Source organism: Nannizzia gypsea, genomic scaffold (assembly GCF_000150975.2).
Source record: "Nannizzia gypsea CBS 118893 supercont1.9 genomic scaffold, whole genome shotgun sequence".
Taxonomy (NCBI): Eukaryota; Fungi; Ascomycota; class Eurotiomycetes; order Onygenales; family Arthrodermataceae; genus Nannizzia; species Nannizzia gypsea.
Window position 1 is genome coordinate 742,997 of NW_003345193.1, and position 20,531 is coordinate 763,527.

The window sequence follows — 20,531 nt, forward strand, 5'->3', positions numbered from 1 at the left end:
AGGAAGTTCATCTGAATATAGAAAAATCAGCTTCAAAGTACGTACAATAATTCAAGTACAGCTGTCAAAGATCTTTGTATAAAGAATTATTAACTAACCAGTTAACTAGTTAAACTATATCAGTATAGTAATATTATAAGGAAGCCTTTGAATACTGAACGTTCATTATAGCGTAGGAGATTATATAGTGATAGTGAACTTGACTTATGCACGGTTCGGACTTATTTATAAAGAGTATCCTTTGCATTATCTCAAAAGTGGAACTACCAGTTAACTAGTGAGCTGGACTTGACTGAGATCCTATCTACAATCCACGAGTTGGTTGATTGAATAAAATAACAAACGGGTCAATAAGAAATATTTAAAAAAAACTCCCCTGTTCCTTTGATCACTGTGACTTTCTGTAAAATGCACAATTAACTGTTATAACAGATAAGAGACAGAGAAATTGGACTAGAAGAGAAAACTGGGTAAGCGATTAAAGGTAAACATATAGAATTCGCATACACCTTGTCTAAACCCCCTGCGAGTCGGTCGCCCGTCTAGTACATGTCACTGCCAGCCGCCTTGTAGTTATTAATATGCATGCAAGAAAATAAAATAAAACAAAAGTAGAATACCACCCAAGCCGTCCCATTTGTATTCTCACCGTAACATGCACCCTTCCCATATGTTCTTTGGCATGCTATGAACTATACATTGACTTGAAACAAAAGAAAATTGGGGTACAACCTAAATGGAGTAGCGGGCGAGTAGGAATATACCGGGAAGTGTAGACTCAGAGTACAAGCTAAATTTACTCTTCTTCTCGAGCTGCCGCGTGTTTGTCGCTGAGGTTGATTGCTATAAATGATTTGGGCAATTTAACACTAGAAATTCAGTTAGTTACCTGAAGGCTTTCTTGAAAGTTCTACTATGGAACTACTTACGTATCAAATTTCGCCTTTAATGTTTCAATCACTTCCTTCCAGTCCTGGTGGGCCGTCAGGCTTCGTCGGGGAGCACATCCGATTGCATGCCTAGAATCTAGCTGAACGTCCAATGGATCAAAAGTGTGGCATCCAGGGCTGATTGAAATTCGAATGGAGTACGCGAAGGTTTCGGCCTCTGTATCACGAGCTTCATAAAGCTCAAAACAGATTTGAGAGAGATAATCCAGTTCCGGAATAGTCCGCCGCGCAATCTTTGTTTTCAACCCACCCTCGAGGATACAATTGAGGAGGGTATAGATATGAGACTCTTTGGTGAAGTAGAAGAATGATTTAGCATCCGGAGATGCTTGCACTTCTTCCAAGTCCATAACTATCTCCTGAAGTAGGGGAAGTGAAGTGAGAAGTCCAATCTCGAGTTTTTCGTGGTCAGCTATACCGTATTCCTGGGGCGTTACGAAGTCAAACAGCACCTTTGCCAGGCTGTACAGGTGTTTAAGGCGGGAAAGACGTTTGTCGATCTTTGGTTTTGAGGGTGTAGAGCCAGGGTAAAGTTTGAAATATGAATCGTAAGAGTCTTCAAGGGGAGCTAAAAGTCCGGGAGGCCGGGACTTGCCGTTGGTGCCGTTAGAACTAGGCTCCAAGAAGTGTGAAGATGTAATTTGACCAGCACGTTCTTTGTCGGTCTCACCCTCGTATGTGAAATCGTCTGGCGGAAGAAAGACCCACTCCAGGAACTGTCGATTATGAAGTGCATCAAACTTCATACTGTCATAGAGCTCCGATAATTTACTTGGATCAACCTTTTCTGTGTCACAGAATTCTTTGAATAGCTTCTCCCAGCGCTCCTTGAAGAGTTGCGGATCTTCTCCGGCGCACCACCGGCCTTGGATGTCGGTGAATGGGGATTTATCGGTGGGTGACGATGATCCAAACGCACCAGGGTGGGAGTTTCCGTGGGTCTCAATCTTATTGAAATTATGCCGCATAACGCAACGGTGAAATTTCATAAGTTCCACCAATGTGGATAAAACAATGGAAGGCTCTGGGAAGTTCTCCTTTGGCCATGCAAATTGAGGTGGTGCTGAGTTACCTTCTCGAAGAAGCAACTTGAGCTTTTTCTTCACCTTATCCATTACGTCTTTTGCCGCATTTGAATCATCAAGTAAGTCCTTTCTCACCTGAATAAAATCATCCGGCAGGTCCTTCTGATCGAGAAATGTTGACGCGAATATCTGGGCTGAGTTCGGTTAGTTGTGTGGTAAAAGGTGACTCTAACATAGGGACACTCACCACTTGTACTAACTCTCCGCTCCGAACTTGTAAACATTCTAACATCGTTCAACGCTTCTTTATTCATGAGCTTGAGATCATCACGCATTGTCAAGCCAACGTCCTGTGACTGGTATCTGGCTGCGTGAGTCGGTTCTCCGCCCCATTTTATCACTAGTTGCAGTTTATCTAAAACCAGATCATTTTCCACTGCTGAAAAGCGGGAAAAGGTAGGTCCCGAGATGGAGTCACTGCGAGCTACACGGGGTTGCTCAGGATCTGCAGAACCAGGCGGAGAGGCTGGGGCCTGGGATATTTCACTTGTGGCTTGCGGGGGGGTGGGAGGCAAAGCGCGACTCCCCTGTAATTCTTGTGAATTTCGGCGGCGAAACATTGGTTTTATTTGAACCTTTGTCCCTGGCCATTCGACCTTATGATCGAGTGAACGTTTCAATAGCATGAGTTTCTCTTTGTCTTCAATACCCTCCTTTAAAGCGAGATTAACGGCATTAGTTACGCTACGGAGCGCAGTGGACCCCCGGATAATCACCTCTTCCTCGTGGCCCTTGAGCAAATCCACGAAGGGCTGTGTATGGAAAGTGAATTTGAATTTTTGCTTGGGAGTTCGGTCTGCATGCCGTATCACAGCTACCATACCCTTGAGTTTCCAAGAATGTTTAGACGATGGTGGTGGAGCGGTAGGCATTTCTATGGCTTGTGGTGCATCATTAGAGATTTGACTTTCGGGGCTCAAGTTTGCGTTTTCGGCACCTTCAGAAGGGACGGTCCTCCTATGTGAAACATCTGCCTCTATAGAAGCGGTTACGCCCTTGGTACTTGGAGGTTGGACGGGAGACTTGTGATTAGATAAGCCACCTTGAAGCCCTGCTAGGCTCGGGGACCTCAATAGCGACTTGAGAGTGTGCCTGTGTGACCCGGAATTGGCCATGTGTGATGTGCTTGATGATGTATCCTTCGCAGGCTCGGGAACGTCAAGTTTCCCATCCCTACGCATTTTTTCACGAGTGAACATATCTCGAAGAATTTTGGCAGTCTTATCATAATAATCGTTATTATCTTTAACGAAGGACCAGCCATTGACATCTATGACGAAGGAGGCATCCCCAACGCGAAGAAGGTCAAAACCACAAATGCGTTGGCCAAAACCGTTGGATATCTTTGAGGCCATGGCAGCCTCCTCCTTGCCTAGATTGGTGATATACCGCAGCTCCTTACCATGGGTGTTCCGACGTACCACGCCGTCAACGACGGGTGATTTCCGGGTTTCCGCGTGACAGTAATCGGGACCAACGGTGTATGCTTTAACATCTTCCGCATTATCAACGCGTAAAAATTGCTCATAAAGGTAACTGACGTCTGGCTCGGTTATGGATCTTGGGATCTTCAGATCAGGGTCATACTCGGAACTTTTATTTCCTACTTTCCGGAAGAGTCTGCGGCCGCCGCCTCCATAATTTTGGTCGTTAGGGAAGTAGATGTGGATATTGTGGTCCTCTCCGTTGACAGGTTTTTCTACAAATGGCTTCTTGAAAACTTTCCCGTCAACTATGAGGGCTTCTCCGTCTTCAGACATAGTCACAGACTGTGTTCGTGGTGTTCCACCACCGGTACCATCCGGTGGACCCTCTAAGCGTACTCCGGTCAGGTTGTAAACATGCTGAGCAAGCTCGGGCGATGCTAATGTCGGCCCACCATCACGGTTCACTTCCACGCGCTTAGGCGTGGGGACAGCCATCTGATCTAAAATTCGGAGGCATAAACGGCGGTCCCACAAGACTTGCTGCATGGGAAGATCGTTAATGCAAAATGGTTTTCGGAGATTTGCATATGCAATGGCTTTGTCGAGAGGAAAACCGTCAGAAAAGAAGGCAATTAAAAAATCACTGTGAATATTGTATTAATGCCAGCGTTCCCAGAGCGGATTAGAAGTGTTCGACGTACCATTCTGGCCAATTCTCGACATCTATACACATTAGTAAGAATTGGATCATGGGAATAGTGTGTCTAGGTGATGCAAACCTTCGTCGAGGATAACTTTGTCTCCAAACACTATGACTTCGAAGTCACCCCTTGCTTGAAGGCGAGTCAAGATATTGCGACTAGGCTTGCTGCGTGCCTTGATATCAAGGGCACACACTCCAATCCTGCCTATGAGAGGTAGACGCACTGTTTCTATTAGTACCTCTTCAGATCCTAAAGCTCTCGAAAAGGGTGGTGAAGTTATACCTTCTGCCTCGCTAGCACTGCTTGCGCCAGTACTAGCACTAAAACGCCGAGGTTGTTTGCTTGACGAGCGTCCTGGGCGTGAAATCCAAGCTTGAGACCGGCTATCCTCTGGCTTCACTAGGTGATGTTGGAATGAGGGGGGAAGACCTATGTTAAATATTAACAAAGTCGAAGCTCAAAAAAGAAAAAAGAAAATCAATCGCTGGATGTAGTAACACCGACCTGGAGATGTTGACCCGGGCGAAGATGGTGTGCCCGGCCCAGGATAACCGGAGAGTGAGTGCAATGAAGAGTCTGGCCGGGTGGAAAGCCCGGCAGAGACACTTCGCTGGTCGTCCATGATGGAGCGCGGTTTACCGGAGCCGTCAGCACTGGATACTGCAGTACTGGATGTCTTTTCTCTATCTCCCTGCGCAGAGTGGATGCTGGACGTAAGAGAGTAAAGGGAAGAGAACGACACCCGATTGCCGTCGCGATCGGTCAAGTAGCGGGGATTACGCTGATATGTCGAGGTGTGTGAGGAGTCCGGCGGCTGCTCGGTGGGCGATACGAGTGGCTCTGGCTGCAACGATAGGGTAGTGGGAGATAGAGGGATCGACTCCAGTGCCGACTCGGTTTCTCGCGACTGGGAAGCCAATGTTCCTGTTTCTGTCGCTATCTCTACCTTTGTGTCCTGTCCTGGCACTGGCTCTTGTTTTGGCGCACTCCGATCCTTGCTGCATAACGGACTCTTGTCCGGCTGGCCATCGACGTCAGCTTGCATGGGAGCAATCTAATCGCTTGTACGGATTATGTGTCCGTGATACAAGTAGCTTATATATCTGGAGAAGAAAATCGATTTTCGGCAGGGAAAAAAGCAGCGGTCTCAAGAGATGAAATCTTCCCCTGTTCACCCCTTCCTGATAGCCGTCCTTCGCCACGTGGAGGGGCGCTAGCAGGGAAGGGCTTGTTAATCTCAGTCCAATTCCCTGCAAGCGTTTCTTGGGCTTTACTCTGGCACTCTTGCGCAGATTATATTTGCCCCGTGGTTGGTGGTGTTAGGTGTCGGCTGAGCAGCTGGATGAGTGATCAAACGAACCAGGGAGCAAGAGCCGTCGTTTCATCACAACCCCAGCTGCGGCAAACCAGCTGCGGCAAACAGGTTGCCCGCGCTGGCTCGCCTCCAGATCGAAGCAGAAGAAAAAGCAACGAAACACAAGCCAATTGACGGCGAGGAAGAAGCAAAGATGAAGATCAGGAAGAAGAAAAGTTGAGGTTGAAGTTGAAGTTGACGTTCTGGATGGTTTCCCAAAGGGGCGACTTTTTAGGGCACAGCCGGCGCCAAACTTTGGTGATGACTCAGCTTTTTTTTTTTTTTTTTTTTTTGGTTCTCTTTAACCTAAAGCTTCAAAACTGCAGCAAGAAGAAAGACGGGACAGAAAGAAGACGAAACAGCAGAAGGGGAAAACGAGGAGAAGAGAGAAGAAGAAGAAGAAGAGGCCATATAGGGACGAGCTGGCGATGGCTGATGAAGCTTTTGACCTGCCACTGGCTAAGCGGCAGAAGGTCGTGACGGAGAAGCCCAGCCATTCACAGGCGCCAGACGGATCTCGCATCTTCACCCCCTTCAGAGTAAGTCGTTTTGATATACAATTGGGCGGATAACTACACTGACGAACTAGGGCTGACTCTATGACTGCAGACATTGGGCCTTGTTTCGTCGACGTCCGTTCCGTTCACCTCGATTCCGCTAGGCAAGACAACTTTTCAAATAACAACTTCAGTCGGCCATTCCCTGCAGACCTATGATTTACGACGAGGCCTCAGTCTTGTCTTCTTGACCCGGCCACAGACGCCAGCTCTGATCACGGCGATTCATGCATGGAAGGACCGTGTGTTTGCTGCCTGGGGTGGCCAGTCCGTGACCCAGCAGCGCGGTGTTTGGGTGTTTAAGCGTGGAAAGAAGGTAGCGGAGCTCGAAATGCCAGCCATTGTCCCCGGGTCTGCCGCCCAGTCGGTTGATCGACTGGTTGTATTTGGATCATGGGTTGTGGGGTGCTGCAGCAACTGTCTTATCATATGGAAATCGGCGGATTACTCTCATTATACAACCCTTATTCCCGCAGCCACAAAGGAATTCACCAAGCTCGTCCCAGATTCCCTATGTACCATGCCCACATACCTCAACAAGGTTTTTGTTGGACGGTCTGACGGCTGTGTCGATATCTGGAATGTATCTACTGGAAAATTGGTGTACTCGGTTCTTCCTACTTTGCCAGGCGCAGGCGCAGTCAGCGCATTGCAGCCTGCTCCGGCTCTGTCTCTCATGGCAATCGCATATGCATCCGGCGCGTTGGTAATCCATAATGTTCGAACGGACAAACCTGTGCTTTGCCTAAAAAAGCCTGGCATGACGAACAGCTCGCCCATAACGTCTATCTCATTTCGGACGGACGGAATTGGCGCCGGAGAGGATGGCCGGAAGGATGGCGTAATGGCAACCGCCAGCGCTGACGGCGGCGATATCGTCATGTGGGATCTGAATAATGGTGGTCGTGTCACGGGCGTTGTGAGGAACGCGCATGAACCATCTGGGGAAGACCGCGGTGTGCAGATAAATAAAGTCGAGTTTTTGCCGGGCCAGCCGGTAATGGTTTCAACCGGCTCAGACAATGCCTTACGCACCTGGATATTCGACCAGACTCCTTTTTCTCCAACCCCAAGACCGCTGCATGCCAGGTCCGGCCACTCCGCGCCTATTACGAAAGTCATGTTTGTTCCCTCAGGATCTGATGGTTCTGAAGTAGTAGGCAAGTGGCTGCTGAGCGCTGGCCAGGATCGCAGTTTGTTCGGTCTCAGTTTGCGCAAAGATTCCCAGAGTGCAGAGCTCTCTCAAGGGAATGTAAAGAGCAAAGCCAAAAAAATGGGGACATCAAGTACACCAGCTGGCCAGCAGACTATCCGTTATGAGGTATTGAAAGCTCCTGAAATAACCTGCCTGGCTTGCTCTCTGAACCGAGATGGTGGCATGGGAACGGTCGCTGGAGGGCCCATATGGACTAATGCAAAGGCTGTAAGTGCCGAGAACACAAACATGACCGGTTGGGAGAGCGTTGTTACTGGGCATAAGGGTGACAAGTTTGCCCGTACTTGGATTTGGGGCAAGAAGAAGGCCGGTCGCTGGGCTCTGGAAACTGGCGACGGCACCGAGGTGAAGGTACATTCCCCAGTCATTTGTTTCTATATATATATATATATGTGTGTGTGTGTGTGTTCTTAAACTTACTAATATATTTATAGAGTGTTGCCATGTCGCAATGCGGAACGTTTGCGTTGGTTGGCTCTGACGGTGGTTCGCTAGTTATGTATAACCTGCAATCAGGCATCCGTCGACAATCATTCCCACCACGCTTGACACCTGCCCAAGCGAAGAAAGCGAAACTACAACGGCTAGTTGATGCAGATGAAAACGAACTTGATCCAAGGAAATCTACGAAACATACTAAGGCTATTACAGGTATTGTAGTTGATAGTTTAAACACTACCGTGATCAGCTGTGGACTTGATGGCAAGGTTAAAGTACGTTTGCGTTCCTCGGGGTATATCTATATAAAATATTCACGCTAACTTAACCAGTTTTGGAGCTTGCTTACAGGCCAGCTTCTGGATGAGTTGGACTGGAATCCCATGTGTGCTATCACAGGCCTCCGGTTCAGCAGCACTAGTGACCTTCTAGCTCTCAGCTGTGACGATCTATCCATACGTGTAATTGACACCCAGACCAAAAAGCTAGTCCGTGAACTTTGGGGATGTGTTGGCCAGGTTAATGATTTCACCATCTCAAATGATGGACGCTGGATTGTTGCTGCCTCTATGGACTCGGTTATTCGCGTCTGGGATTTACCAACTGGCCATCTGATTGATGCATTTAGGCTGAAGAACACATGTGTTGCACTCTCGTTCTCAAGCACTGGGGAGTTTCTTGCTACTGCCCATGCAGAGGGTGTTGGTATCAATCTTTGGAACAATAAGAGCCTGTTTATTCATGTTCCAACAAGGCATATAGAGGAAGACACGTCTGTAGTGGCTGCAGCTCCAACAGCATCAGGAGAAGGTGGAGTTGCTATGATCGAAGCAGCCTTTGATGACAATGGATCATCAGACGACCAGAAACCGCTGGTGCTTACCCCTGAACAGCTTTCCCGGGACATGATGACTTTGAGTATGACCCCAAAAACTAGATGGCAGACTCTCCTGCATCTTGACACTATAAAGGTAGCTTAGGTATTCTTTTTCTTTTTTTATGACTGCATTTCTAACAGCACCTATAGCAACGAAATAAGCCCAAGGAAGCTCCAAAAAAACCAAAGAAGGCTCCTTTTTTCCTACCATCTCTTGAGTCAAAAACTATAGCTGGTGCAGCAGGTCCAGGCAGCACCTCTGTTGACCAAGATGAAAACGAGATGAAGAACCTACAAACAGAACGGAGCCGCATCGCGCGGATACAGCGGATGAATGGGTCTGGTGAAGGGCAATCATCGAAATTTACAGCTTTGCTCCACTCCGCTGGGCTAGCTGATAACTTCACACCGTTTATTGAGTACTTGAAACTGCTCTCCCCGGCAAATACTGATCTAGAAATACGCTCGCTCGACCCAAGAGGCCAAAATCACCAGGGTAATGAGTTGGCTCTCTTTGTTCGAGCGCTGACGGAGCGACTCCGACAGAAACGAGACTTCGAGCTGGTCAACACATGGATGGCCGTTTTTCTGCGTGTTCATGACGATGCTGTCGAAGCGGCTGTTGGGCCGCAGTCGAGTGATAGCAACGGAGGCCTCTTCGGACCCAATGTGGCTTTACAGCAGGCTCTGAGTGAGTGGAAGGTTGAGCAGGAGAGCGAATCTAAGCGTCTAGCTGATCTGGTCAGCTACTGTCGTGGTATTGTTGGCTTCTTACGATCGGCGCGGTAACTGTGCCAACTTGTAACTGTACATACCTGCTATATATCCAACTACTTTTCCCCTTCTCCCCTTCTCCCCTTCTCCCCTTCTCCCCTTCTCCCCTTCTCCCCTTCTCTCCTTTTCCCCCTTTCTCTCATCCGCCCTCTGTAACTACTTAGGTAGCCCTTTTTATATCTCGTCGTCGGCCTAAGTATAAGGTTAGATGACTAAGCATGCGGCTCCTGCCAAGGTTTTAATGAAACTCAGTTACGTAATCCCTTCCTTCTTCCCGTCAGGCTGCGCATATCAAAACGGCTTACGAACCATCAACATCAATGAAAGGAAGGAAAACCTCCGAGACAAGCTGATATTACTGCTTGGGACTTGCGGCCTGGCTGTCTATCCTGATATCTTTAAGGCACTTCCATTTTCCGCTCTTCAGCAGCCATTATTTGGACTTGTGGACTTCCCATCTCCATTACTCCCAGCTACGAGATACAAGACCCAAACCTCGAACTGTGCCTAAGCATAACTGCGACCTGTTTATCCTGACGTCGAGACCGGACACGTCGCAACGATGCGGTGGTTTGGATGGCTCATCGTCATCATTGTCCTCGCCCTTCTTGCCTATGCCGGCTGGATAGGCTACTCCCAGATTCGCGCCCGGAGAGCCGGTCTCCCTCCACCACCGTTGAAATCATACCTACCGTTCACATCTTCTCCTGCGTCATATGGAGACAGCAACTATCCAACTCCACGAAGCGGTGGCGTAGTAGGCTGGGTCAAAGACAAATTCGCAGCTCTGCGCAATCGAAGAACACATCAGGGATCGTACGAGGACCACCTTGAGCCGCGAGCCTACCGAGGCGGCGCTGGCCGGCCTCTTTCTGAGCAGGATGAGCCGTGGGACACGCGCATGGGCGCTGCTGAACGAGATGGCGGTTTTGGCCCTCCGGGTTATTATGAGGAGCAGGAACTCGGTTTCGCGCCACATGCCGGCGGATATGATCGCAATGCATCCGCATACGATGGCGGCCTTGCTCCCAGCGCTGGACATGAAGCAAGCCGTGGCAGAAGCAGGAGCCGTGATCCATCACCTGTCAAGCTAGGACAAGGGGATGATCCAGCTAATCCGTTCGGCGACCATGCTGAGGGTAGCAATCTGAGGAGTGTGAGCCCAAGGCCCGAACCCCCTGCTGGTGAGGGATCTGCTCACACGAAGAAGGGCGTGTTCCGAGAGTCTTTATGAAGCTTTTAGTAGCGGCTGTTCCCTTGTATTCTTCTTTTTTTTTTTTTTTCATTGACTTTTTGTTTTTGCTCCAACTGATTCCCTTTTCCTTCTCTCCGTGTATTCTGTTCCTCCGTTTCTGTTTTGTCTCGTATCTTCTTTGGATTGGGCCGTCTATGGGTGTCAATTATGTCTTATAACGATAGCATTATTTGGATGGAATAAATAACTACGAGGCCGGATTGAGGCTGGCCCTGTCACTTTGAGCGCTACTATCTACAACAACTGCATTGCATTTATGTCTACCGAATAGATACATGACAAAACTGGGTAAGTAACCACTGAGGCCAATTGGCCTGGTCATCTTAGCGTAGGCCGTGATACCCCATTTACTGAGAATCACAGGGTATCTTTGCCCTACACGATACAATTCTTTGCCGCATGGTATTTAATTGTTGTTACACCCTGTATTGTACGACCACCACATACTTGGCATCTCCACGAGGCGCTCAAGCACTTATCACCGCATGCGTTAAACCAGACTGGTAACTAGTTATTCATACTCTGTTTCGTCAGACGAGCGATTGAGCCTTGGTATAATACCTGAATAGTGTGCCCTGAGGTATTACGCGCTTCTACTCCAACATCCTCATTCATAGTCCATGAACTCTATAACTAGTTACCCGTGATTACACCAAGGCTTACCACCCTGGTTAAGTCACCCACTCATTTTTCGCGGGTAACTCCCCAGTTTAAGTGGAAGGATAGCTCAACGGGAATATTTTAATAAGAATCAATATATCACAATAACACCTAACTAATTATTAAATCTAACTATCTAGCCCTATTATCTATATCTAGGGGTATTAAACTTACTATCTATTGATTGATTAAGTCTTTAAAAGATATATTATAGTATTATAAAAGACTAAATAAGTATTCTTATAGATATTCTTAGATATTTTTAAAAGATAGATTATTATCTCCCTACTACTTCTTATAAGCTTACTTTTTTATATTAGATTAGTATTAGGTATCTTTTATATATAGATAGTTTAATAGTAAGAAATAACTCAAGTAGTATATCTAAAATTGAAATATTCCCGTTGAGCTATCCTTCCACTTAAACTGGGAGTCACCCGCGAAAAATGAGTGGGTGACTTAACCAGGGTGGTAAGCCTTGGTGTAATCACGGGTAACTAGTTAATTAGCTGAAAAAAGTGACGCTGGCCAAGAAGTGAATTTTGCGGCTCCCACGATAAATAACTAAATTATTTTCCCCTCGGGGTTAAAGATATATAACTTTTTGGACAACTATTTAATTAGCCAGCTGGAAAGTCTTCCACAGTCGAGTATTCGGGATAAACAGTCGAGAGACAGAAAGAGAAAGGACAGGCAACATGCCCACGGAGCTGGAGGAGGTCGGTTTTGTCTTCTTCTTCTACTTCTTCTTCCCCTCCGCTTTCCTCTGTCCAGGGTAACTAACGACTCCCCAGCTGGTTGATTTCCTCCACCATGGAAACACCCAGATCCGCCAGATAGGTAGGCCCCTTGCGTTCTGTTGCTCTTATATCTCATCGTTATACGGTTATACTGACGGACTGGCGGATGCATAGCATGTGAGAACCTCGTCGGCTACTCGGCCTCCCAGCCCGTACTCTTCAAGAGACACCAGTTGCTCCCCGTCAGGGACCTCAAGCTGCTCGTTCGGGACTACCCAGTGCGTCAAAGTCCTCAGAATCTTTTATTTTTGGAGCATTTTCAATGAACAATATCTGATATATCTATGGCCAGCCGATTGCGAAAGATGCGCTCACCATCCTGATCAACCTGTCAGCGGACGATGAAGTGCTCAAGGAGCTGGCGGAGGATGATGCCTTTCTTGAGGCCCTGCTGAAGAAAGTCACAGTATGTAGGTGTTCTGTCTTATTATTTGCTTGTTAATGTTTGCTCTTACAGGCCACCGTTTAACTGTTGACTGTTCTGTAGAACCCAAAGGAAAAGGCGGCAAGCGAGATCACCATGCTCCTGGCAAACCTGGCCAAGTCAGATAGCATCAAGCGCATCGTCGGCCTAGAGAGAGCAGCGCCAGAGGGGGTGTCAACCTCCAAGAAGGCCATGGACCAGCTCATGGACTGCTTTATAAAGGGGGGAGGCAAGGACACGGACCAATATAAGACGTACGACTACCTCTCGTACTTCTTCGCCGACATCTCCAAGTTCGAAGAAGGACGAGCTTACTTCGTCACTGAGCAGGAATATGACGGCGTCATCCCCATCACCAAGCTGACCGTCTTCACCGAACACCGCAGCCACATCCGACGCAGGGGAGTTGCCTCTACCATCAAGAACGTCGCTTTTGACATCTCCGCTCACCCGGCCCTCATGTCGGAGGACCAGGTCAACCTGTTGCCTTACATCCTCCTCCCACTTGCAGGGCCAGAAGAGTTCACTGATGAGGAGAGCTCCGATATGCTGCCGGACCTGCAGCTGCTGCCGCCGGACAAACAGCGTGATCCGGACCCGGACATCCTCACCGCCCACCTCGAGACGCTCCTCCTGCTGACTTCCACTAGGGACGGTAGAGACATACTTCGAAAGGTGCAGGTCTATCCTCTGATCAGGGAGTGCCATCTACATACCAACAACGAAGCTGTCCAAGAGGCCTGTGATCGGCTGGTGCAAGTCATCATGCGGGACGAGGAGGGTGAAGGGGAGGCTACGGAGGCTGCCATCGAGAAGGCTAGACTTGAACTCGAGGATCGGCCTGGCGATGCCGATGAAGAGAAGGTCGTAGACGTATTTTAATCTTCTATGCTTCAAATTTGTTTATTTATTTACAATGTACATACAAAAGTTCAATAGATGAGGATATGTTTGTGTTTAACTTTTCAATACTTTGCCTAGTTGCTTAGGACAACAAACCATGCACTGCTAATTACTCCGTACTCCGTATCAACTTCTCAACTACCGTCAACCCCTCTAGTTACGCCATGGATATCCTGGAATGGTAAGCAACCAAGCCACTAGTTATTGGATAAAGAGAAAGACCGCTAATTTGCTGCAGGACCCTAAGGTCAGACCGTGTATCGCCGAACTCCTACGCACACGATGTCCCCCGCCTAAGTTGCTGCTTCGAGTCGAGCGCGTTATCGAGGTGACCGTCCGCAAAGACGAGGAAGGCCATAACAACGATAAATACGAAACCCTGTATAAAGCGTATAGGATCTTCCTAAGTGATGGGGAGTATACCATCCAGGCGCTGCTCAAGAGCGAGCTGCACGTCCTAGCCTCCAGCAACAAAGGTGAACTGACGCCTGGGACGGTGCTGGATGTCCAAGATTACGAGCTACGTACAGCCAACAGGCTGCTTTCTACATGTGCTCGGCCTGGCCGAGTTATCTTCCTGGCTGTTGCGAGGTATAAACGAGCCGTTCCTTATAAAATGGATATACGGCTCAAGAAACTGGAGGACGAGCATTCGCCTGTCAAACGAGATGCAGGCGCAATATCGGGCGAAGAAGACGGTGATAGTGATCTACTAGGACTGCATAAGAGACAGAAAACATCTGAGAGAGATGAGTTGGCAGAATTCAGGGCAGAAGTTGAGGATATTGAAGAAGCCATGAAAGACGACATCAAAGATGAGGATAGCGAAGGCGATATCCGAGATATATCTCAATACTACTCTCCAGGGGCAACATCACCGTCTACTACGCTGTTGTCCAGCTCTCTGAAAGTTCTCACACTCTCGGACCTTCTTGCCCCTCGCATCCCTTTCCCCAAGAGGAACTACGCCTGCAATGTCATCGCAGTGATATCCTGGATCTCCCCGCAAGTGATAAAACGAACACATATGCCTCCCAAAAGGGACCTTCGCCTCATTGATCCCACCATAATCGACATCATCGATAGACGCCGCTCATCTGTCACTTCTACTGCCTCGTTACCGTCTACATCACCGCCCAGCATGACGGCGAACGGGACTGTGGGTATATCGATGAGTGTGTTTGTAGATGCAGCCAGGTTTCACCCGGCCATAGGCACCGTAGCGTTGTTTAGAGGCTTAAAGACGCATGAGTGGGATGGCATTAGCCTGAACGCATATGAGAAGGACTGTAGAAATAAGGAGTGGTTTATTACCGAGCTAGAAAGGCTAAATAGCTTGGGTATTGATTCTTCTGCGTTGAAAAAATGGTGGCTACATGTGCAAACGAGATGGGAGGATACCAGGGAGTCTTCGATCTCGGACAAGTGATACGAGTGTGCTGTGCTGTATTTTTCTATGATGTTTCAAAGCACCCGTGTATGGAAATACAATTTAGTGAAAAACAAATCTTATCAACAGCATAGAAAAAGATAGACTTATAAAAAGTGCCATCAAAGCTTCATCCGGGCAGTTGGCTCATCAAAGAGATCCTCGCATCTTTCCCCATCCTTCGTCTGCCACACCAAATCTGTGCCTGGCACTGGTCTGGCCATCGAGATAATGTGGAATGCTCGTGTAAACTCGTCTCGTATCAAAGACACTCCGGTCGGCGTCACTGTATCCGCAACATTAATGTCTCGCTTAATGGGATCCTCAATGGCAAGTAGGTTATTATGCAAAGTGCCGTTCGCGTCGTAGCAGTAAGTTACCCATCCCTTTGATACCTTAGTGCACGGCCCGCGGATAGAAGCCACCTCTTCTTTCCAATGGAACCATGGCCCAATTTTGCGTCGTGGAAACAGGATGGGGTCATAGTAGACCGAGCAGTAGTAGGCGAAAAAACCATGGAGAAGGGAGGCAGTTGATTGACTGTTGGTTGTAAGTTTGCCCTTTGCAGCTTCTCGTGAGATCAATCTAGGATTGCGCGTGAAGAAGGTATCGTGCTCCGTAGCACCCTCTGGTAATGCATAGTTATGTAGGTTTGGGATGACGGGCGGGTACGCGATATTCATCAGATAGTGAAGCACCATGAGAGTGTATCCGTATGAAGACAAGGTTCCATTGTACGGGTTATTGATTCCGCGTGCTTTTGCCCATCGCTTCACTACCAGTGTCATTTGGTGGACGCGGTCGTCACAGGCCCTGTAGCCTCTTAGAAGATCGGTTCGATGTGCCAGTGTCTCTATCCGATCAAAGTAGATATTGTAATGTAGTGCTGGGGTTGTTTTATGGCAGCAGGCAAGAGGTGAGATGGCGAATGCCTTCAACTCCTTGGCCTTTCCCAGGTCCTGGTACTCCCATTCAAGCCTCTGGTTGAACTGCTTGGATGGGCTTTGGCAGACACGGAGAAACATGGAACGGTCATTCTCGATGCTAGGTAGAAGATAGGGTGCAAGGCCATGGGCCTGAAATGCCTGAGCCATGATAAGGGGCAGATCCTGCTTGATATAAGCAGGCAAGTTCTCCGCGATGACAATAAGATCCATTTCGGATTCAGCAAGGGCATAACCCGAACGATAGCTGCCGAAGCACTGCAGGGCAATCGAGACAGGCCCGCTCTGGGAGTCTTGCGAGTTTGGTCTCAGCTTGTCGATGACAGCATCGAGTGTCCAGCTGCACAGCATGACACGTAACTCCTCCATTTGCTCAAGTCTGTTGCGAGAGATGACCCAGGATGGTATATCAGAGACAATTTGATGCAGGTACGGATATTCAGCCATTTCGTGAGTCCGGATCTCTGGTTTGATCCTTGTCGGCCCAGCAGGCACTGGTTTAGCCTTGGGAACAAGACCGGCTTGACGGTCAAGCTCGAAACGAGCTAGTTCATATTGATGCACCGCGGAATCGGGTTGGATGTTGAATGGCGGCTGATGGCCATGGCCATGCTGCTGGTGGCCGGATGACTGGCTAACTATTTCTGCTGCGCCTCTGACAAGCATATATTCAGCAGCCAGTTGGGCACTGGCACGCTGGAGGCGCCGGTGGGCTTCTGGAGGCAGGTTCAGGAACCTCCTCATTGAGTTTTTAGTGAGATGGGCGATGGTCCCGGGACCCTCCCACTCTTTTGGCATCGAGTGCTCGGATGGGACTGAGTCTCTGGATGGGGCGTCGACGCGTGCCTCGGGAAAGCCGTCTGTCAGCTTCCTTGGGGTGTCTACCAAACAGGGCTTAAGAGGGTCACGGTGAGAAGACCAGGACACCGTGCTATAGTCAAGCAGTTCATCCTCTGAATCCATATCTGCATTAGCAGTAGGCGGTTGGTCTGGGGACAGGACTGGCTCCATAACGGGAAAGGACAAAAGAAACCAAATGAAATGACGTGAAGGATATATTAGAAGGACGAAAAGAAGATGATGAGAAAGAAAGAAGTCAAGCGGATAGACAGGAAGTCTCTATTTATAAATGTAGGGTTGGTTCCTTAGTGGGATGCCTGCTCTCTCACAAGAAATCTCCTTCTCGTGCGCCAGGTCAGAAATTTCTCACTAGAGCCCTTTTCTCTTCTGTCCTCTTCGGTCTCCTTCTGTCCTCTTAGTGTATCCTTTGTCCTCTCACTTAGTGGGTGGATTTGGTCTCGAACGTCTCTATATCAAAAGACGCTGTCTAGTGAAATAGAAGGTATAAGGGCTATCTTTTGTTCTCATTCTCATAGGAGGACTTCCTTAAGTATGGAATTAGCTGGAAGGCCATTCATAGGGACAAGGTATTTCCTTGGAGGTGATTATATAAATAACAAAGGCTGTATTGTTCACTTGGTGCTTAATGGTGTGTTTGGTTATTGAGGTCTGCAGGCTGTCCTCTGGGGTATACGGCATTCTCGGCTCCTCATAGAGGATAAATATCATCTACAACGTCCCCGAGCCTTTGACTAAATCTTCTTCCTGCCTTTTCATATCCTTCTTGTCTTCTTTCCGACTTCATCTTCACCAAAAGTTATCTTTGGCGTCGACGGCTTGCTGACAAACTTCTTAGTCACTGTTCATGTGACGCCTCTAGTCGTCGTCGACGTCAAAAGAAGCAGAAACAATTGACAAACCGACAGCAACATCGAATATCACAAAATATCGAACATCTCGACCACACAGACACCCATCCTCCAGATAACAGAGGATACAGATACATTTTTACAAAAAGAGGACATTTACTACGCTGTGGACACCTTTGACCCTTCTGTCGCAGGTTTCGCGCTCGTCACAGCCGAGTACGGAGAAGCAACCGCCAGACAGAGAGCTCACAAGGGAGCTTCCACGGCCAGCTCCAATGGTAGTTTTGGCCATTTTTACCACCTGAGCCAATAGCCAGCGCTTTCAATCATGAGTTCAACCACTCCCCCAAATCCCCCTTTGGGTAGAACCCCTCCGGGAGGTCCAAATGGACCGTTCATGATCAGACGGCGTCCCAAGGCAGCCGATCCACTTGTTCGACCGAAGAAGCGACCTATCCCACGGCCTACTGCGCCTGGCCAGCCTCAGGGTCAAGGCCAGCCCCAAGGGTATGGACCAGGCCAGGTTCGACCTACGACCGCAAACGGGACATCAACCCTCCCACTCCAACCTCCACGACTCCAACCTCCAGCCAACACACTACCACACCCGAAACCGATCCCTAGCGCCGACGATCTTACCACCAACGGCTTCAGTGGCCCCCTGCTCTCAGAGACCTACTCGGACTATCCGTTGGTTACAACAAAACGTGCGCTAAGAGAGGGATTAAGACACCACATCGCAAAGCTGATATCAAAGAAGAGCGTGGACCCCAGAGACGAGTCCCAATTTACACGTCCTGTACGGTTGCAGCGCCGAGATCCTCGAGCAACGACCACTCCCCCAGCCGGAAATGAGAAAGAAGATGTAAATCCTCGACGGGGGTTCCGTGACCCTTACGCCGGCCTGACTGAGGTTGAACGCCAGGAGATGGAAGCTAAGAAGGAAGCACGTGCTAAGGAACGTGAGGATAACCTGGCGCAGATTGCTCCCTCCGTCAATTCAGGACTAAAGAAGGTGAATGCCCCCAAACAGCGAACACAACAGGTTTTTAAATCTACCATCACACCTGAGGAAGCTGCAAAGTCCCAGATTAAATATGAGGAGGCCTTACCTTGGCATTTGGAGGATTTTGATAATAAAAATATCTGGGTTGGAAAATATGAGGCCGCCATGTCGGAGACATACGCCACGTTTGTTTTGGAACGCAGTGGAAAGATGCGAATGATACCCATTGACAAATGGTACAAGTTTACTGCCAAGAATCAGTTTAAAGTCTTGACCATCGAAGAAGCGGAGAAACACATGGCAAGGAAGATTAGAGATCCCAGGTGGTTCATGGAAAAGGAGCAAGCACGGGCTCAAGAGAGGGAGCTTCAGAGATATGCTAGACAGCGAAAAATATACACTGGACAATCTCGAAACGCGCCAGTCACTGATCGTTTCGAGGGCGACGATATGGACTTCGACGAAGATAGGTTTGCAGATGACGAGGAACATGTTGGTCTCTTTGATGACGATGAAGATGCCAAAACAGCGGAAAAGCGTATCAAGCAGGACCAGCTAAAGGCAAACATCTTTGACCTTAAGGATGAAAAAGACTATGACGAAGAAGAGCACCTGGAGAGGAAGCAAAAGGAGGATCTTAAAAGCTTTGGCAAACAGGTTCGAAAGGCGTTACAGCGACGAGAGAAAAACTTTGATTACAGTAGCGGGTCTGATGCAAATCCTTACTCGGATGATGAGGTAAACTACTCTTTACATCGTGTCCTAGTTTCGGTATTTGACTAACATTATTTTTAGAGTACGGATGAATCTGAACTAGAGCGCCAAAAGGAGGAACAAAAAAAGTCTGAAGAAGATCCTAAGCGGAAGGAGAACCAGTCCGACAAACCTTCGGGAACATCTACCAAAGGCACTAATACCCCATCAGGGCGCCCGAAACACACTGACCCATTGAAGAGAGCACAAGCCGCCGCTCGCAAACGGCCAGGATCCCCGAACCTATCTGACGCCAGTGGCACTGATTCATCGCGCAAGAAACCGAAGAACAAGCATCTTTCAGCCCAGGTCCCCAACTCCCAACCGGCCTCTAGACCTATCTCCCCAGCTCCCCAAGGCCAGAGGAAGAGCTCTGGTGCTGCTAACGCAAACGATGCAGCGGCCAGCACTACTCAAGCTTCTGCGGGAGCGAAGAAACGTATCCGCACTGGTCCTGGGAAGGCAGGGTCGGCAAGTGATGTTGAGAAAGCCGCTAACTCCAGTGCCGAAATCAGTGATAGCACTATGGCAAAGCGAATGAAACTTAACGTTCCAGGTGCCAAATCAAAAACTGGGACTCCAATTGGTTCCCGCGCAGGAAGCCCAACCCCTGCTGGCAGAGCTCTGGCCGGTAGCCGAGCCAGCAGCCCTGAAAGTTCTCGTGGTCAGTTCCTTTCACTATATATAAACTTCCCCTTTATACCCTTTATGCATTAGACATCGTAGCTAACTTGATCGATACAGGCATTTCTACTCCATCTGGTTCCGGATCTCGACGAGGCTCGGTTTCGGGAGCCAACCCGGGCGCTGGGGCATCACTGCCTGCCTCATTCCCCACTGCATCTGAAATCCATGCTGCTATCCCTGCAACCGGAATATTGAGCAACGATCTCCTCCGCATGTTCCGATCACGTCTTGGAAACTCTAGAGAGAACCATCGTAGGTTTATTGGGATTGTCAAAGACGTCTCGGTCTTTGGAAAGGAGGACAAGCTGTTACGGCCTGGTGTTATTAAAGAAGCATGATTTTTATATCTCCTTCCATCTGAACTCGATATTGAGGCCATGTCCAATGTATTTTACCACTTGGAGTGTTTAAACCATCGTCCATCGATAACGCAAAGACGAGCTACGATTTAATGTCGCCCCAACTATCGCTTAGCTATATGTAAAGAGTTGATGGCCGCTCCTTAACTGCCCATTACTGAAGTCCACTCTTTAGTTATAGCTATCCTGTGCATCACTTGTCTCATATTTATCAAATATG

At 48.5% G+C, this 20,531-nt stretch overlaps 7 protein-coding genes across 7 annotated transcripts; 5 read left to right on the forward strand and 2 right to left on the reverse strand.

Moving 5' to 3' along the window:
* Window positions 1-796: 796 nt before the first annotated feature.
* Window positions 797-5,551, reverse strand: MGYG_08530 (cortical actin cytoskeleton protein asp1; the record flags this gene model as incomplete). The annotated part of the gene is made up of 8 exons (XM_003169573.1): window positions 797-869; window positions 930-2,164; window positions 2,236-4,105; window positions 4,164-4,185; window positions 4,242-4,370; window positions 4,671-5,187; window positions 5,342-5,379; window positions 5,527-5,551. 8 exons carry the CDS (start codon window positions 5,549-5,551, stop codon window positions 797-799), a joined length of 3,909 nt encoding a protein of 1,302 aa, XP_003169621.1.
* Window positions 5,552-5,948: 397 nt separating this feature from the next.
* Window positions 5,949-9,397, forward strand: MGYG_08531 (U3 small nucleolar RNA-associated protein 21; the record flags this gene model as incomplete). Its single annotated transcript, XM_003169574.1, has 5 exons — window positions 5,949-6,059; window positions 6,130-7,644; window positions 7,728-8,006; window positions 8,064-8,702; window positions 8,759-9,397. The coding sequence occupies 5 exons, from the start codon at window positions 5,949-5,951 to the stop codon at window positions 9,395-9,397; spliced, it is 3,183 nt and encodes a 1,060-aa protein (XP_003169622.1).
* A 547-nt stretch (window positions 9,398-9,944) lies between these two features.
* On the forward strand, window positions 9,945-10,616 carry MGYG_08532 (hypothetical protein; the record flags this gene model as incomplete). Its single annotated transcript, XM_003169575.1, has 1 exon — window positions 9,945-10,616. The coding sequence occupies one exon, from the start codon at window positions 9,945-9,947 to the stop codon at window positions 10,614-10,616; it is 672 nt and encodes a 223-aa protein (XP_003169623.1).
* Window positions 10,617-11,995: 1,379 nt separating this feature from the next.
* On the forward strand, window positions 11,996-13,403 carry MGYG_08533 (hypothetical protein; the record flags this gene model as incomplete). The annotated part of the gene is made up of 5 exons (XM_003169576.1): window positions 11,996-12,016; window positions 12,092-12,137; window positions 12,212-12,315; window positions 12,390-12,503; window positions 12,585-13,403. The coding sequence occupies 5 exons, from the start codon at window positions 11,996-11,998 to the stop codon at window positions 13,401-13,403; spliced, it is 1,104 nt and encodes a 367-aa protein (XP_003169624.1).
* Window positions 13,404-13,409: 6 nt separating this feature from the next.
* Window positions 13,410-14,853, forward strand: MGYG_08534 (hypothetical protein; the record flags this gene model as incomplete). Its single annotated transcript, XM_003169577.1, has 3 exons — window positions 13,410-13,451; window positions 13,511-13,585; window positions 13,639-14,853. 3 exons carry the CDS (start codon window positions 13,410-13,412, stop codon window positions 14,851-14,853), a joined length of 1,332 nt encoding a protein of 443 aa, XP_003169625.1.
* Window positions 14,854-14,975: 122 nt separating this feature from the next.
* On the reverse strand, window positions 14,976-16,808 carry MGYG_08535 (hypothetical protein; the record flags this gene model as incomplete). Its single annotated transcript, XM_003169578.1, has 1 exon — window positions 14,976-16,808. One exon carries the CDS (start codon window positions 16,806-16,808, stop codon window positions 14,976-14,978), a length of 1,833 nt encoding a protein of 610 aa, XP_003169626.1.
* Window positions 16,809-17,834: 1,026 nt separating this feature from the next.
* On the forward strand, window positions 17,835-20,290 carry MGYG_08536 (transcription initiation factor IIF subunit alpha; the record flags this gene model as incomplete). The annotated part of the gene is made up of 3 exons (XM_003169579.1): window positions 17,835-19,250; window positions 19,308-19,929; window positions 20,010-20,290. The coding sequence occupies 3 exons, from the start codon at window positions 17,835-17,837 to the stop codon at window positions 20,288-20,290; spliced, it is 2,319 nt and encodes a 772-aa protein (XP_003169627.1).
* Window positions 20,291-20,531: the final 241 nt, after the last annotated feature.